Here is an 18,548-nt window from a genome sequence, read left to right on the forward strand (position 1 = left end):
GGGGAAGCAAAGGTGAAAACTGGTACAGAAATCAATGATCCTGCCTCTTATAGAAAGGGTTCAGCCAAATCCTTTAAGATTTCTTTTGGGGGCAGCCCCGAGGAGGTGGGTACGGGATGTGGAGGTCTGTTTTATTAGCCTCCCTTGGTGCTGCACCCCCCTCTTTCAGTCCTCTTCAGCTGATGCAAGCTGTCCCTGCATCTTGACACCAGCTAGCTCTGGGAGAAGGCAGCGAAGTAGGCTTCTTGCCAACAGGAGTTGCAAGGGGCAGGGGAGAGAAGAAGCAGGATAAGCATCCTGGCCAAAGAGTCGAAGCCTCCTACTCAAAAAAAAATCCTGGAGGAATTGCAGCCAGAGACTGGCGATCCCACTGGTCCTAGAGAAAAATCAAATGGGCTTTCTTTTTCAGAGCAGGAGATTTCCCTACTCCACTTCTTTTCATCCGCAATTTGTGACTCAAGCAGGCAAGCAGCAGACATTGGTGAGGGGTGATACTGTTTTTTCTTTTAAAGAAAGCAATTGGCTAGTCTGGGGTTCTACGTGCATGAGCCATACTGATTGGTTGTCAGGAGTGACTGGCAGGCAAGAGCTGGGGGCAGTGCTGCAAGTTTGTAGCATGTTCCTCACTCCTCGGCCTTAACCGGAAGCAGGTGAGGAATGCTGGAAAAGGAAGGATCACACTAAGAAAATGGAGATAAACATTAGGTATGAAATGACGATGAGACGCTACAAAAAAAAAAGCGCTGGACAATACAACGCTGGTCACAGTGTATTTCCCGTTGTGTGGAATGGCTCTGATTGCTCCTCTTCCTCACCAGTGCTTAAAAATTCAGTGAGGGGAGATGGGGTGGATGTGTTGCACCAACACTGAGGTCATAAAATCAGGAATGGCACTGTTGCCCAAACCCTATGGTGCAATGCCCCAAACCACATCACTTCTGATTTCTGCTGGAAGCAGACACTGCATGCTGACACACCTGGCACCACACTGCAAATTCCCCTGGTGGGTTGCCCATTGCGGCAACCCTTATCCATTGTCTACTGTATTGCATTTCTCCAGCCATCCTGCCCAAGCAGTTCTACTTCTTAAGTGTGATGAAACATTTCACCAAGCATCTGAAAAAGAATTTTTTTTAACTTTGCATGGTGATTGGTTGGTTTACATTCTGCGAAGGCTAAGAGGTTGAGTTCAAACTTCTTTTATAGGTAGTTTAATCAAAAGAAAGTGATTGTTTCCTCCCTCCAGCAACCAAAGGGCTTCAGTCTCGTCCCTTCCCTCCCAGATGAAGTTACTGCAGGAAAGACTGGGAGGTGCAGGAAGAAGCACTCCATTTAAAGGGGTGACAGCAATTATTTCAAAGATAAGAGACATTTAAAGAAACTTTGTGGGGACCCTGAAGGAAAAACACAGGGTCTAAAGACAGCTGGACAAATGGGAGGACGTAATATGAAATGGATAGAGGCTGAACAAAAAAACCTGAAACTATTAAAATATTTCTGCCTCTTGTTAACATCACTATGTTGTACAACTAGGTTGAAAGGCATTCCTTCCCCCCTACTTTTTGCTGTTCAAAGGTATGCTTTTATTCATGGATCCATTGATTATATTCTTAAATTTAAATTATTTGGTCTTTGCAATCATGAAAAAGTAGCCTAATGCTTTGGTTCATGCTTGTCAAACTACAAGAGAATTAACTTGGAAGGCCTGTTTAACTGAGCATATAACTAGTGAGGTTTCAAGAAGAAAAATACATATTTTAAAATTCAGTGTTACTTTTAAATACTCTTAATCTAAAAGCCTTCTTGAGTGCCCCGCATCTGACAACTTGGGTCAGAGTACTTCTGGCATCAATTTTGTGTCCAGAATTCAGGATTGAAGGGGAGGGGGAGAGAGAGGAAGAGGGGGGCCTTCCTGATGTCCTATTGTGCTGCTTATGTTGGCCTCAACCATATGCCTGATGGAGGAGTGTCATCTTGCAGGCCCATTGGAACTTTGTCAGCTCCAAGAGGGCCCGAGTCTTGGTGGGCTTCTAATTCTACCAAGCTGGAACCAGGGCCTATCTGGTCAAGGGCAATCACACCTCTTTGCAGCCAGGGATTACCAGTGTTGGAGTTTTTAGAGCTCAGCATTCTTCAGAGGACATACTCAAGAGGCAGTCCCACAGGTATGCAGGTCCCAGATTGTGTAAGGCCTTAAAAATTAAAAACAACACCTTGAACTTGATCTACCTCACAATGAATTCCACTGGAAAAGAGATCAGTTTTATACCATAAGTAATTGTGATAGCTATATTAGGACAATATTCCAGGGTACTTCTCAAGCAATTACAAGGACTGAATTACTGGAGCCAGCAACCAATAAGAATGTATTGCGGCTGTTTTTCAAGGCTTTCAGGAAACTAGGTAGGTTTCACATCTATTTTATTTATTTATTTCTACCTGATACTCAAGACTATGAGCTCCCATTCTTCAAAAGAACATGAAGAAATCCACCGTTTTAGAAAACTGAGATGGCTAATGGGAATATGGAGACACTAGCAGAAAAGCCAGTTGAATCTCTGAATACAATGGGTGCTAGTCCCCCCCCCCCCCAGGGCAAGCCAGCCAATGCTTAGAGACCTCCGCAGGCCTTTTCAGGGAGGGGGGCAGTCCATTTCCCCCACTGCTGCCTTCAAAAGGCCTGCTAAGGCCTCCCTTTCCAGGGCAGGGAGGCGCTGGTAAGCAGTCTGCTCCTCCTCCCACTGCCCCAGCAAGGCCACAGCTGGAACTGCTCAGGGTGGCAGGAGCATTGGCGGGGGCTCCCTTCCTCCACCCCCCCAGTCCCAGCTCCTGCTTACTGGGCTGAAACTTCTTCCAAATGGAAGAAGCTGGAGGGAGATGTGTCCTGGAGCGGGATATCTTTCCTTTTTGGCCGGTTCATTGGATGGATGGATCTTTACTATGAACTTACAGGTCTCCAGAACCTAGTGTAAGAAATTCTTATTTAAGTCTTAGGACTTTCCTTTTCATTAAAGTTATTTATGTAGGTACTTTACAATGAAAAGGAAGAAATGCAAGTACAAAAATGGAAATAGAAAAGATGCCTTCAGTTTTCTTGATCCTGAAAATGACTATTTTTTTCTCATCCTCTTAGCGTTTTCTTCCCCATCCCCACCCCCATAATCATTTTCTTTTGGAACCAGTAGGAAATGAAATATGATTTAAGGAAAGTACAGCGTATACTCCTATAGATGATTTTCTAATGAAAAGCAAGCAAATAAAACTATCCAAAAGCGATGATGTATTACTTCATGTCTTGAAGACTGCAGGGTTCCAATAGCTTACTATTCTCTGGCACTCATTAGCCATGGACTTTTCAAGCTGGTGAAGTAATTCCCTTTACCCTATAAACCATAGGATATTCTCCTGTTTCATGTTTTAACATTACAAAAGGTCAAAAAGAATTCTAGACAATTCTAGCCACTGCTTAAAGTGGAGATAAAAAGAAACTCGTATTAACTCACAGCTCCAGCATCTCAAACCCGTACAAACATCTGTGCATTGCCAAAAGAAAAGGTGCTGCATAAACTTAGTTAAAAACAACATACCACAATGAGTCAACATCTTGTATTATCATGAAAAAATGGACGTTATATACATTTCATTTTTATTTAGAAATGTTAGCATCTGTAAGCAATCCATTTGTGGTATTATAGTCTGCAGACAATTAACTGATTTCTGATATTTATATCTTTTTATTTTCATGTTAAAACCTTGTAACAGAAAACCCATCACTTTAAAATGTACCATTTAACCTGCTTTTACAGGAAAATAGAAATACAAATAAATGTTTACATGGATCACATATGGAACAAACATTTTCAAATGCCTTCTATAATACTTGATTCCTTTCTTAAAATAAAAAAGATCAGATAAATTGGGCTATATAGCTGTGGCATGCTAATTTATGCCTTGACATTCTCTCTTGGGAATTATTACATTTATATTCATGCCAACAATCAGACACTCATGTGGATTATGTGTTAGAATTTACAGCAGAGTAGTGAATGCTACCTGAGCTACTGAAGTGCTAGAAGAAATTTAAAATCTTCATAAATGGAAGTAAGTCCCACCATATTCCACGGGGTTTGCAAATAAATGCTTTTAGGATTACATGCTCACTAAAGCACAGAACCTTATCCTTTGAACAAGAGTATATGCCTAATTTTGTTTAAACTCTAAACTACCAGTCTCACTTTTACCCTAGTAGTATGGGAGCCACTGCAGTATGGTCCCTTCTATGATTTCTGGACAATGCTAAGATGAGAAGCCATGGTGCCACCCCTCACATAGCCTCAGGACATGGGAAATATCTAGGTAGCAGCAGCTTCCATACTGGACATAGAGTTCTCACTAGCAGTGGATCCTTTTGCACTTTCCCTTCTTATATTGTACTTTTATATGCTATTAAAGGCTTGTTGTTGTTGAGTACCTACACAGGAATGGCTCCAAACATTGCAAGAATCATCTTGGGACTGATAGGCCAAAGCAATTAAACTTTTCATTTGAAGCACTCCCTCATACTACTTTAAAAGATGGACAATGATCAAGGTCTTCAAACATGCAAAAAATCAAAGCAGAGGCAAAACTACCCAGAATGAAAGCAGCCATCACAATTCATCCAAGAAAAACCCATACAAGCCACAATAAAAGATATCAGTTAGCAATTATCTGAAAAATGGACTGGCCATTCTGGGGATATGTTCAATCATATTGGGAATTTCACCTCCATATCAAGCAACATTTAATTCTGATAATTTTAAATATGTTAACACAATGCCAGAGATGTATACAGTTAGTCTTTAAAAATTATGTCTATATTTATAAACTACAAAATAAGTCCTTTAATTACTCTATATTATAAACACATCTGCACTGAATTAAAATAACGTTTAGTTTTAAATACAACCGTAACCTGGGAAGTGTTGATCAGCCACTGTTTATTAATTATGCTGCATGACTGGGAGATGACACCTGTTAGTGTGGAAAATGAGATATCTTCAAGATGCTGTCAAAACAGGCCAGTTAGCTTCTCTCTTCTCACACTCTTCTCACACTTAATTAACAAGACATATGAAAGCTCAAAAGTTGTTTTCTTCCTCTGTGTGAAAAATTTAAAAATGAAATCCTTAATTGCCCTACATCTGTCAGCAATAAAAACTTGGTACGTTTCGTGATTGTTTGTGTTATAATGTAAAATTATAGTTCTGGCAAAGAACAGGTTTCTTAAATAGAAACGATTCAAAAAGAAAAACACATGGGACTCTTAACTCTATCTCCATCTTATGGTAAGAAAAGGAACATTCATTCTGGGGAAAATCTTCTGCAAATAGGGTACATGTAGTCTTCCAAAATTAAACATAAAACTAAGCTAATGCATAGTTTCAGGAAAGTAGCTGTGTTGGTCTGCAATAGAAGAGCTAGATTCAAGTCCAGTAGCATCTTAGAGACCAACAAGAAGTGCTTAAAAGTCAAAGCTCCAACTTGTTAGACAGGTCTCTTACAAAAGGAGTTTTGACTCTCAAAATCTGCTATTCGAACAAAACCAATTTATAGTAGAAGAGTTCTTATATGCTGCTTTTCTCTACCCAAACGAGGCTCAAAGCAGCTTACAATCGCCTTCCCTTTCCTCTTCCCACAACAGACAGACACCCTGTGAGGAAAGTAAGGCTGAGAGCACCTTGATTACATTATATTTTAAAAAGGCTCAGATACACAGGTCTGGTTTTTATATTTTATTAAAATAATTCAAGTGTAACACGTAAGAGGTAATTAAAATAAAAGAGGGAAATCATGTCAGTGCAGAATTTAAAAAAGGGAACCAACTTACATAGGAAAACCATGGGAAGTTCTATGCCTTTTACTGATCAAGACTGGTAATACATACTTCTGGTAATTTTTCTATATGGAAGGATTTGTACTTCATCGTGATTTAGAACAGTATTCCAAGTAATAACAACTAGACTGAGGGTAGAAGTCTTGTGTCTGGTGCTTTTGGGTGGTGTTAGCTGTGGACAGTAAAGCCATGGGCATGGGGCCCAAGGTCTGTACTTATATGGTCTGTATTTTCTGCTTAACAGAACAAAAAGGATAACAGCTTTGTCTCTTCATCCAGAAAACAAATGGGAGAGAAAAAATAGTGCAGGGTTTCCCATTCTTTTAGCCATATATAGTACCAGGAATTGTTTTGGTGAAGAAGATGGAATGTACCATATATACTTTTTCCTAAGAACTGCTGCTGAAACTGATATTTGCAGTTCATTCTCCCCTTAAATTCAAATATGTCTTTTTTTCTCTTAATATACAAAAAAGAGAAATTAACAAGAAAAAAGGAGACAGGAACAACTTTATTACTAAACATAATTTTACAAGGTTTCTGAAACTTCTAGTATTCTTTTTACAGCACGGACATGTTTCCCATTGCAAATTCTCTATATTAAGCAGTTGTTAACAATAACATGTGAGTATTCCCCGTTATATTATTAAAAAATACCAAAAGTTTATAAACAATTGAAACATGAAAATTTACAACACTCCCCCTGATATTCTCTGAAAGATAAATATTTTTTTTAAAAGAGTTTTTGTAAGATGCACAACTTCCACTTAAATATTTATAGAAGCCCTCACAAAATGAATCTTACAAAGTTTTTAAAATCCCTATTTTTATCACTTGTCATCGCTAATACATGATTTCAGATAACAAAAAAATAGCAACTTCCTTCTAAAGAAAGATTAATTTCATTTTTGAAAAAGTTAGTGACCACACAAGCAGTCACACATTTCTCATATATGGAGGTTAAAAATTCTTATGATGTGTATTACTAATACAAAGATACCATCTGAAAAGTAAGTCACTGCATACATATCAACCAAGGAATGAAGAAGTACAGTTTCAAATTAGCCGCGACTCTTCTTCAAAATTTTCTGCAAAAAAGAAAGCACAACCTTCAGGCACATCATACATTGGTTTACTTCAATTGTTGAGACTCAAGACACAACAATTTTTTAAAAATTAATAAAACTATATGACTATGCAATAAAACTCATTACAAATTCTGGAAAACAATGCAATAAAAACAGAACAGTACATGCAAAAAACAAAATACTCATGATAAGAATTTCCCCCATGAATATTAAAGCTACAACCTTATTCCCCTTTACAAAAATATCCCGTTAAACTGTACTATTAAATTCTTAAATAAAAGTGCAAGAGACTTCCTAACCACAACAGGCAGGCTGTTCCTCCAAGTAGGAGGCCAAACAGAACGTAGTCCTCCACACAGAAGTAGATTATTTAACAGAAGCCGCTTAAAGCCAGCAGCCAAAAGCTACGAACTCTTTTTCTACATGCTTCAAAATCAACATTACTAATAGTGATCTTGAATGTAAAACAACTTAATTGCATTTTGTGCCTTCCCTTCTTTCTAGATAAAAACTCACTTTATTATTTAAAGTAGTGATCATAAAACTTTACATAGGACCAGGATCCAAAGAACCATGCAGCTAATTCTGCATATCCAACCAACCTTTGGGTTTATACTTCTTTAATAGCAACTTTTGAAACTGAGGAGACTTTCAAAAGCAGTTTGTGACACTGTATGTGGATCTATCACTTAGTCTCACCGAATATATCCTAGCCACAGGAAATGCTAACTTTTTGCATCATGTCCAAAAGACTGTGTAACTGCATATGGGTTGAGAACAGGAGTCTGTGGAATCACCCCCTGCTCTCTCACATCCAGGCTCATGACAATACAGGTAATGTGCACAGAAAAAAAATTCAAGCTACTTCAGATTTGAGCTGAGCTGATTCAGGTTGAATTAGAAACAGTCTAAAGCACACTTGCTTAGCCCAAATTCAGCCAAATCAATTTGGCTCCTGTGCAATCAGGGAGGGAGATGCAAGCTTTGTAGGAAGATTGCAGAGGGAAAGAGCACAAAACAGCTGATCTTTGCAGGTCAGCTGTTTGGTGTGCCCTTTAAATGCCTCCCGCTGCTTTCTCAGGCAGTGGAAATAGCTGCCTGAAAAAGGAGGGGGGAAATTTAAAGGGTGCACCAAGCAGGGGTTGGGGAGAGCAGGAGTGGGATGCACCATGCTCCCACTCTCCCCAAGCCTTTGGCTGCTGGCAGACAGTGGGAATTGGGGAGAGCAGGTGGACATGTCCACATGTCCACTCCATCCCTGCTATCCCTAAACCTTCAGGCACCCCTTTAAGATTTAAAGGGTCCAGTCTCCAAAGTGTTGAAATGCAGCCAAATCAAGATTTGGCAGTTTGAACAAGGCTGCTTCATAAAGTTTAGGGAAATGATTATTCATACTGGATTCGGTAGAAAAGTATCCAAATCAACACTGATTTGGGTACTTTTTGAACTATCTGATGCAAATCACACATGCATAATTACAAGTACAAGGCAGTGTATGTAGAGGTGAAGTTAAACTGAGGTTATTGGTCTCACCTCTCAACCATGACTCTGCCTCTTATGGATCTGGCTCCTGGTAACTACTGTGACAACATGCATATATTCAAAAGTATTCCTAAGCAAATGATATGCGTTAGCATGCACAGAATGGGGACGAAACATGCTAGCTTGGCTTTGGGTTATGACTGTACTAGACTCCTCTGATCACCTCACATAGTATACCTCACTGGCAGTCTTCAAGCAAAGGTTGGATGCACACTTTTCTTGGATGCTTTAGGATGCTTAGGGCTGATCCTGCGTTGAGTAGGGGGTTGGACTAGATGGCCTGTATGGCCCTTCCAACTCTTTGATTCTATGATTCTATGATTCTATACTGTTTCATGTATATGCAAAGTGTAAACATGTAGGCTCCATCAAACTGAGTGTACAGTGACTCTGATTCTATTAGTGAACATCTGAATTATTTTTTATAAAACTTTAAAAAGTTTCTAGATCTATGAAAGGAAAATGCATAAGTGGAACAGGAGCTTGCCTATAATATGATACCTGTTTAATGTTCTTTGCTGGTTTTATATTGGTGTTCTACACTGTTATTCTAGTGTAATAATTTGTTTGGTTAAATAATAAAATCTGACTATTTAAGTTGTGTGAGTGCCTATACATTAGCACATTTATGATACTGTTATAAAAAGAACAGCAAAGCTTGATTTTCTAAAATTAAATTACCTAGTAGCACAATTAATGTTTTATTTGTAAAGTAAAATGTAGTAAAGTTAATGGTACAAAAAGACTCATTATAAACACTTGACATTTAATAGAAATATGTCCACATTTCAGTATTGCTAAACTACCCAGTGAGGAATTTCTGCTTACAACAGTTATTACCTTTGCTGAAGTCAGAACATGTTCATATTTAATTGTTTTGCTCTTGTCTGCGATAGCCTTGGTTCGGGTTTCTTCAGCTAATCGATGTAGAAACAATAAGAAGTTCAAATGCACCTTTAAAGAAGCAGAGATCCTAACATTATTACAAAAGTAAAGGATGCTTTCCAACAGTATTACAAAAGTAAAGAATGCTACCAACAAATGGCTTAAAAGCTGCTGCATATGATTTATTTTTAAAAACCCTCTGAACCAATGATGATAAATTCTTGCACCAATGCTTAATTTGTATATTAAATACACTATATACACCAAGTCAACTAAGACCCATCTATGGGTACTTAAATCCACACATCAGGGTTACATTGACAGGAGGAAGATTTTTCTCCAAACTAACAGCCCCCCCCCCCAATTCAAAAGAGAGATCCGTGGTCTGTGCCTTTGCAGAACTGTCATTGACACTGTCTCCCTCACCACTGCTGACACTTATTAGCAGCACCTCTGTGAGCTGGGAAGTTGGTGGAAAAACTGCAGGTGGGGGAGGAGAAACAAGACCCATGGGTGGAGTTGCTGCCACCATTGCCAGTTCCACCATCAATGTCTCTTCAGCAGCAGTGCTGTGGGTTACCATATTCAGACTGGAACACTAAGGACACTTTCCTGGAAGAAAGCTCCACTGAATAACATGAGCCTGAAAAAAAGAGTTGGTCTTGAAAGTGATGCAGTGTTTAGCAGAAACTAGCATGCATTTATCAACAGCAAATCCTGTCAGATTAATACTACGGCCTTTTAAAAATTATTTGCCTAGTGGATAAGGGAATGCTGTGATTATAATATATGTATCTTTCAAAATACCTTGTTGACACTGAACTTCCCCATGATAATTTAGGTTAGTAAGCTGTTTAAATGCAAAGTGATTTCAGGTTGTACACACAGAGGTATACTGTCCAGGTAATAAGGGGGAAAAGTTTCACAGTACTCTGAGCTAGTCAGATTTCATTTGAAGCACTGTTAAGTTCTGAATGCTGCTCTATAAGATGTAGACAGAGAAGGGCAAAAAAGATGGTTGGAGGTACAAAACTTAGCCCCTATACTAAGGAGTAGACCTAAAAGGCCTGTTGCCACTCTGCCCTTATGTAACATCTTCCAAGCATCCATAGTCATCAGGAACAACGTTGCCATGTTCTTGTTTGATTAATATTCTGAGTAATTTGAAGTAAATGGTTATATTTAGCTTGTGTATGTGTAACCTCAAGAAGACTGAGAGGAACCACAGAACTTACAGACAGGTATATGAAAAGTGTGGCTGTCACATGGAAAAGGGCAAAGACTTGTTTTCTGTCACTTCAGTGAACAAGACTAGATCTAATAAGTTGATACCAGCAGGGCCGGTACCAGCCTTCGTTGAGCCTTAGGCAAGGCTAAGGACTCATAACCTTGACCAGGCAGATTCTCCAGTAATAGTCCCATTTGCTCAAGCTGTCTAAGGAATTTCTGAACAAAGGCACCTCTAGTCTGCTTTAGCAGAACAAATCCTAAGAAGTGTTCTTTTATTATAACCTCAGGCTCAAACATCTCATTATCTGACGGATGACATCAACATAACATGCAATCATTGTCATTTGTTCAACTGACTAACATCAGGTGTAAAGTACAGAACAACTGAGTAGTAATTGGCTGAGTATTCACATGCTAAAATTTTCAGATTTATAGCACCTACTAGCTAGAAACTGTGTACTTTGAATAAGCAGTGAATCATTGTTCCTTCAACTTTAACTCTGCATGAATGTTCATTCATGACCGGATCAAAAAGAGCTAAATTATTCCTTTCTTTATGGGCAAAGAAGGCAAGGCTGAATCAAGCCTCCTCTCTAGATTGGGGGGGGGGGGGGGGGAGGAGTTCCAAGTAAACATTACTCAAACAGTTCAAAATTTCAGACTAGAATAGATGGGCTGCCCTGATGGGGGTTTGCTGCTATGTCTGGGCTCTCAGCTTGCCTTTCATAGTCTGGCTGAAGAGCTTTGTCTCTTATTACTGGCAGTCATAAAGTCTATATTTATTCACCACATTACTACAAAACTGGGCAATGCAATACTCGGAAGCCTTGAAATATTTAGGTTATATATAATGTATCCTAGCTCTTTGAACTCCCTCCTCAAGAAGATAGGAGACAAATAAAATGATCCTTTTCAGGAAGTTGCTTAAGTTATTGGAGTAGCTGATTTTTATATTACCTGCTTGCTTCTATCAATGAAGTTGCTTTTGATTTTTAATTCTGTTATTTACTGTATTTAAATTTTCAAGATACTGATTGTGCTACTTTAAGCTAAGCAACAAGTGGGGTAAAAGGAGAAAACAATCAAAAAGTGTTTCCTTTGTATCATGCTTCACTAAAGAGATTCAATATACTAGAAACACTGGCAATAAGAACTGCACAGCTACAGAAGAACAAACAGATGCATTGGTCAGACCCCACCTTGAGTACTGTGTGCAGTTCTGGAGTCCTCACTTCAAAAATTATGTGGACAAAATTGAGAGGGTGCAGAGGAGAGCAACGAGAATGATCTGGGGCCTGGGGAACCAAGCCCGAGTGACTTGGGAATGTTCTGCCTGGAAAAGAGGAGACTGAGAAGGGACATGATTGCTGTCTTTAAGTATTTGAATAGCGATCCCCAACCTGTGGGCCGCGGACCACATGTGGTTCTTCGACTAATTGGAGGTGGGCCCCGAAGGACGCCTTCTCGCCCCCCCCCCCGGCCCTTTACAACACACTTCGGGTGTCATTGTCTCCCATCACTCCCAGATGGGACTATCTCGTTGCAGAGAAACAAGCTCAGGGTTCCCATTGATTTGTCATTGTCATGAGTTAAAATTTCCATGAAAATAAAATGTTCCTTATATTCATTGTTGTGGCGTGTCTGTATCTTATTTTGAAGGGATGTTTAAACATTACCATAGCGATCAGAGAGCGTTAGGGCAGTGGTTGAGAGTAGAGGAGTAAACTACCCCCCCACCGGGCCTCAGTAAAAGGCGTTGAGTGGTCCCCGGTGATAAAAAGGTTGGGGACCACTGACTTAGAGGAGGACAGGGAGCAGTTCCTGTTGGCAGCAGAAAGTAAAATCCGCAGTAGTAGGTTTAAACTACATGGAGTACAATATCAGCTAAATATCAGGAAAAAGTAGTTCAGCACTAGAATCGACTTAGGAGGTAGTGAGCTCCCCCTCACTGACAGTCTTCAAGCAGCAGCTGGACAGATACTTATCCTGGATGCTTTAAGCTGATCCTGCATTGAACAGGAGGTTGGATTAGATGGCCGGTATGGCCCCTTCCAAATCTATGATTCTATTTTTAAAGCTTAGTATGTCACAGGAATAAATAGTTTTCTAATGCAAACAGCATATTGTTCATAATACCAACGTATATATTCCCTGTAGGGTATGTTTCAAGGTACCAATTCTGTTTTTATTCCTATTACTCTGTATGCATGAGTTGCTAACATTTGAAGCATAGGAATGGCAGTAAAATAATGTTCAGTATAAAAAACAGGATTATTGAATATGGAGGTTGTCTTAAAAAAATATGTCCAGGTATTTTTCTCTTTGAAATGCATAAAGATCAATTTGCATGTCATGCCATTTACATGTATTGGTAGCAGGTTCTTCCTATTGAATCCCCCCCCCCTTTATTAAACTCTGAATCATAAACTTTTACTTAGCCATGGTCCATGCTTCAAATAGCCTTTGGGATTAATTATACATTCTTTCTGAGAACTATATTCCCAAAGCGACAGTGTTGAAAGTGGAGGATTGTGCAACATCTCTTTGCATTAAGCACGCCAGTACTCCACAGGGAGGGCAGTAGGCCTAGCAAGCTACAGAGGTCAGTTTCCTCTGCATCCTCCCCTCTTGGCTGCTCAGCTTCTGTCTGATCCAAACTGCTATTCTCAGGGACTTCCTTCCACCTGGCTAACATCTTCTGATCCTGCTCCTCTGGCTAACCTCTATGAGGGCAAGGTGCACAGTCATCTCTCTCCATCCTGTAGTCATTTAGGCTTTCCTATCACAGTATGGATTTCCAGGTGCACAGCCGTATTGGTCTGAAGCAGCAGGACAATGTGTGATTCCAATTTGAGTGAAGATCGACAATGTTTTATTGAAGCTTTTGTGTGCATGCACACTTCATCACAATGGAACAAGATTCCCTCAGCCATTACATATAGGTAAGACAGAGAGGAGGAAAGGTTAGCTGACAGAAAAGTCAACATGCATAAGTAACTGGTAGCATAAGCAGCTGAGTTTAGATTTAAAGTGGTTGGCAAGATCTGTGAATAGCAGTAAATTAGAATTCAGATGCAAGAGCTAACAAATAGATGTGAGAACTGAGTTAGAGTTGAGTGGTACCTCCATGACCAACAAAGTTCATGGTTAAGGACATCTTGTTCCACTGTACCTGAAGTAGTGTGCATGTACACAAATGCTTATACCTCAAATAAAATATTGTTGGTCATAAAGGTGCCATTAGACTAAAACTTTGTTCTTAATAACAAAGAACATTCATTGATTTCCTAAAACAAATCTCTGCGTACTCTATTCCTAAAGCAGCATCCTCCTTTCCAGCTTCAGCAACTGATAGTATAAACTCACCAAAATGATTGATTGCATATTAAATATGTGTAACTGATTTGCTCCAATAGGAACCTAACAAAGCGTATATAATTCCTTCTCCTCCATTTTATCATCACAACAAACTTGTGAGGTAGGTTAGGCTGATATGCATGACTGTCCCTAGATCACCCGGAAGCTGGGAATCTGGGAGTCCCAGATCACAGTGCACCACTCTCATTTCTATACCATTCCAGCTCTCCAAACAGATCCCAAGTCAGGAAAAAGAAGTGAAACCAAGAAAGTGACCATGAATGAAATCTTTTTCTCACTTATTGCAGAGGATACCAAGTGAGAAAAGTTTTGGGAAATAACATATGATAAAAACTTTGCTATTTGATATTTACACAAAAAAGGTTTGCTGTACTTCAACGAGTAAGAGACAATTTTTCCTGTCCCAAGTATGGGTAGAAAGAATTCATATGTTCCCCCCACATACATACACACACAAAATCCTCAAAGTCTGCAACAGTCCCAAGACAAATAGCATATCAAATAGGAAAAATGTAGTTTCCAGAAAGCGATTGACTTTAAAGTTTTATCATTGCTAGTATATAGCCACTTTCTATTCAGCGTAGCAATCATGATGGGAAGTTCTCTACAGCCTAAAGGACACAAAGTAAAACTTGAATTATGCCTGATTCAGTGCTGACTGGAAAGGACCAGTAATCTGATTCTGGCAAACCCACAGAACAGCCATATACCATGCTACTTTCAAAGAGACTTTATAGCCATGCCTGAATAAATATCATAATATCACAACACATGTGAAAGTACCTTTTTTCTTTCCCTAATGAGCAACAACAAACAGTCCATACCAAATGGAAAAGTTTCCACGTCAGAGGTATCCAGTAGCCATGAGTACAGAGAACTATCACCATCATGAGTACAGAGAACTATCACTATCATCTGGCACACAGATCTAAGTGTGTTAACACAAAGCCTTATATGATGCTAGGGGCGGGGTTAGTGTGTATATGAAATTCACACAAACTAATGAATAATGGTCAGGATTATGAAACTACGCCCTCATGACCAAGAGGCAGAATCAACAGTAGATGCTACATTCTTTAGCACATGTCAGAGCAAGCAACCTGGGTTTTTTTGTAACCCACTTTTCAGCACCAAAAGAAGTCTCAAAGACTCCTCTCCCTACAATAGATACCCTGTTTGGGAGGTGGGGCTGAGACAGCTCTGAGAGAACTGGGACGGTTCAATGTCACCCAGCTGACTACATGAAGAGGAAGAGGAGTCGAGAATCCAACCCAGCTCTCCAGATTAGAGGCTGCCACTCTTAACCACTACACTAAGTACTCATACAGTTCCCTATTTCTGCCTTCTTCTGGATGGGATAACTCTTTCTACAAAACCTCCAGACAAAAAGGGTATATACGTAACATCTTTCCAAAGCCGCTCTTTCATTTTTATCAGATAGACAAAACCCACTCTAGCCCACAAAACCTTTGGGCCAGAATAAGAACTTGATAGGGATCTTCTTGCAGCTGAAATGCTGCACACAACCAAACCTTTCTGCCCATCAAACACCAACCACAAATACCTAGGTGGAAGTATGTTGCCAGGGTGACCATGCTAACTGGGGCCCAGTCACCCTGAGAACCAGGTCATTTTCTGCTCCACAGCCTTCAGCCCACGCCATACATCCGAGGTCTTTAAAGGTTTAAGCCAGAATGACACAAGACTCCTTCCACTGAAAGGCACAGAAGCAATTACGCCACCCCCTCTTCGCCCCTTTCACAATCAAGGGGGAACAGAGGGGGGGCGCAATCATACCCACGAAGAACTTGGCCCTTCAGTAGGTGGCCACATTCACCCAGCGGCTCCCTCCCTCCCCCCCCCCCCCCACACACCCACACCCACACCCACACCCACACACTCTCGCTCCCTCTCACGACTACGGCACCCCCCTTCCCTTCCCTTCCCTTCCCTTCCCTTCCCTTCCCTTCCCTTCCCTTCCCTTCCGAATGCCGAGCAATGCCTACAAGAGGCGGCGAAGGCAGCCCCGCAGAGCCGTCGGGCAGCGGCAGCCCATCCCAGCCCGGCCTCCCCTCACCAGCAGGTCGATGTTGGCGGTCATCCGCAGGTGGGGCTTGTGCCGCCTCACCAGGCCCTTCAACACTCGGCGCGGCACGGTGCGCTTCATCCCTCGCGGCGACGCGCTCCTTCCGCGGAGAGGGCAGGAAACAGCGGGCCTGACGGGACTCCGCAACGGCCTCGGCGGAACCCACCGCGCCCGCGCCCAGGGACGTTCGAATCTGGCGCCGCCGTGTGTGCGTCACGCGCTGCCGACGCGTCGCCTTCCCCGTTCCGCTCCTCCCCTTCAGGGCGTGGGGGGGGGGGGGTGGCGCTGTTCCTCAGAGCGCGGGGGGAACAGGCGGAGGCGTCTGGTGCTGCTTGTTTCTGCGCGCGGTTCCCTGCCTTGTTTCCCGGCCACTACTGAGCGCTATTGCCGCCATTTCAACAGCTTTTAAGTAGCGTGTCTCAGATTATGAGCGAGAGAGAGAGACTTCTTAAGTATAAAGAAGGGTCTGTTTTTTTTTTTATTAGAGTTGCCATTGTGGTTCAACTAAAGACGAAGAATAACCTTTATTAAGAACAAATTTAGAGCCCAGTGGCAAGACCAAAGTTTTATTCAAGGCATGAGCTTTGGTGTGCACACACTCTTCCAGAGACACATTGTCAGTGTCATTGGATCTGAGGAAGTGTGCGTGCACATGAAAGCTCATGCCTTGAATAAAACTTGGTTGGTCTTAAAGGTGCCACTGGGCTTTATATTTGTTCTGCTCCAGACCAGCATGGCTGCCCACTTAAATGTAGCTTTTATTAAGGTCAGCCTATAGAGCATGCAAAATTAGTTCTCCTCTTGAACTAATCTATGTTTGCTAGTCTGGCTAATGTCCTTACTTTCCCATGCACAATTCAAGCTTATCATGGCCAAGTGGGCATGCTTTGCAGTTCTTCAGGATTCTTTCTCAAGATGGTTGTGTTTGTGTACCTCCCATATTTAGCCTGACAGAGTTCTGGATTAATTCAGAAGGTTATATGCTGTCCTATACTATATTGTTCTGTCTTAATGAAAGTTATTATATGGCTTTTGTTTCTGGATTTTGTTTTGGATCAACATGGCCATCTGATAATTTCTGCCACTTTCCTTGGCTATTCCTGTGCCTTTAACAGCAACCCAACATAGAAATTTAACCAGCACAACTCTTCCATGTCTCAGTTTGTGCATGTCAGGAAAAACATCAACTGGTAATGTTATTTAAAAAGTAGCAACCCAAGTCACAAAATGTTTGAGCAATACAAGGCTTGTGCAAGATATTTTGGGTATTGGTGTTTAGGGTAGAAAATATTGTTGCACCAACTCCATACATCCGCTGCTTATTAGAGCACAATTCTCGGGAGCACCCTTTAGAAAACCCCAATTTATATACACAAAGCAGACAATAAGTCTCCCTGCCCGTGTGTGCAATTGGCCAGATTAGCATAGATTTGTTTAAACTGATTGGTCAGTTATGTGTCTGCTTGGATTATGCCTTAGACCTCAAGCTCCGTCCTCAGCAGATCCACACACACAACAGGTTTATTCCAAAACTATTTTCTTGAAGGACCAAGAATGATCATGGGGACTTATTATGAAGAAGTTTTAAGGAAACTGAAAGCTCTATTGATAAAACAAAAAGGCACGAAAGTGGCACCAATGAATTTTTTCCCCATTGTGACCATGTGCCAGCTCATTCTTCGAGAATACCAAGGACTGCACTATGAGAATTTCATTGGGAAGCTTTACCTCATCTACCCTACATCCCTAATCTTGCCACTTCAGACTTCTTTTTGTTCCCAAAACTCAACATTTAAAAGGAACACAATTTGAGTCCCTCAAGAATGCCAAAATTGCTGTTTTCATGTAACATAATTCCCAATACATAGAATGCAAAAACAAAAAGGGAAACCAAAACCCAACCTAATCAGAAGAGTTAGGAACCCAAAGGTTGAGCTGCACAAATAATTTTTTAAAATCTTTTTTAAAATTCCAAAAATTTATTACATAAAGTGCATTAGGTCAGAATTTTGAAAACATCTATAAATCACGAAGAAGTATTCATCTCAGCTGCCATAAAGCCCACCATGCAAGGCAGCAAATTCTCTAGAGGAAAAATGATCTGTGTGATTTGGATTTATTTTTTTATTTATTTTGTAATTTATTATTATATTTATATACTGCCCTCCACAAAGGCTCAGGGCGGATGTGTTCTGGGAAGATCCCCAGGCAACACCAGGAGGTTGGCAATCCTGGGACCTGAAAATATATTTTCTCAGGGTCAGAAATGGCTGCCAGGGCAAAGGGAAACCTAGGAAGAAAGGAATCCTTATGCAGGCTGTGCACAGTCTTTGCACTGACTCCAGATGTAGTAGGTCTTGGCTAGGGACCTGACTCCCTTTCCTTTGCAAGTTCACCAGTTTTAGGCAGAACACCCCCCCCCCCCCAGCTCTCTGCCTTTTTCCTTGCTATGGGGCATACAGCA

At 40.9% G+C, this 18,548-nt stretch overlaps 1 protein-coding gene across 2 annotated transcripts; it reads right to left on the bottom strand.

The window, feature by feature from the left end:
* Positions 1 to 5,761: 5,761 nt before the first annotated feature.
* On the bottom strand, positions 5,762 to 16,305 carry CENPW (centromere protein W). Of its 2 annotated transcripts, none has more exons than XM_077300082.1 (3): positions 16,076 to 16,305; positions 9,346 to 9,459; positions 5,762 to 6,963 (listed from the first exon to the last, which is right to left on the bottom strand). In XM_077300082.1, exons 1-3 carry the CDS (start codon positions 16,163 to 16,165, stop codon positions 6,937 to 6,939), a joined length of 231 nt encoding a protein of 76 aa, XP_077156197.1. In that variant the 5' UTR covers positions 16,166 to 16,305; the 3' UTR covers positions 5,762 to 6,936. The 2 variants fall into 2 exon arrangements, with proteins under 2 accessions (XP_077156197.1, XP_077156187.1); XM_077300072.1 differs by lacking the exon at positions 16,076 to 16,305 and adding an exon at positions 14,782 to 15,839.
* Positions 16,306 to 18,548: the final 2,243 nt, after the last annotated feature.

The sequence above is a fragment of the Paroedura picta genome, chromosome 1 (assembly GCF_049243985.1).
Source record: "Paroedura picta isolate Pp20150507F chromosome 1, Ppicta_v3.0, whole genome shotgun sequence".
Taxonomy (NCBI): Eukaryota; Metazoa; Chordata; class Lepidosauria; order Squamata; family Gekkonidae; genus Paroedura; species Paroedura picta.

What these genes read in the sequence shown, in the direction of transcription:
- CENPW (XM_077300072.1), bottom strand. Translation starts at nt 14,913, where the DNA reads ATGATAGTGATAGTTCTCTGTACTCATGATGGTGATAGTTCTCTGTAC. An exon ending in TCATTAGGGAAAGAAAAAAG is followed by an intron (nt 9,460 to 14,781) that starts GTACTTTCACAT and finishes GCTTCTTTAAAG; the next exon opens with GTGCATTTGAACTTCTTATT. An exon ending in ATGTTCTGACTTCAGCAAAG is followed by an intron (nt 6,964 to 9,345) that starts GTAATAACTGTT and finishes TCTTTTTTGCAG; the next exon opens with AAAATTTTGAAGAAGAGTCG.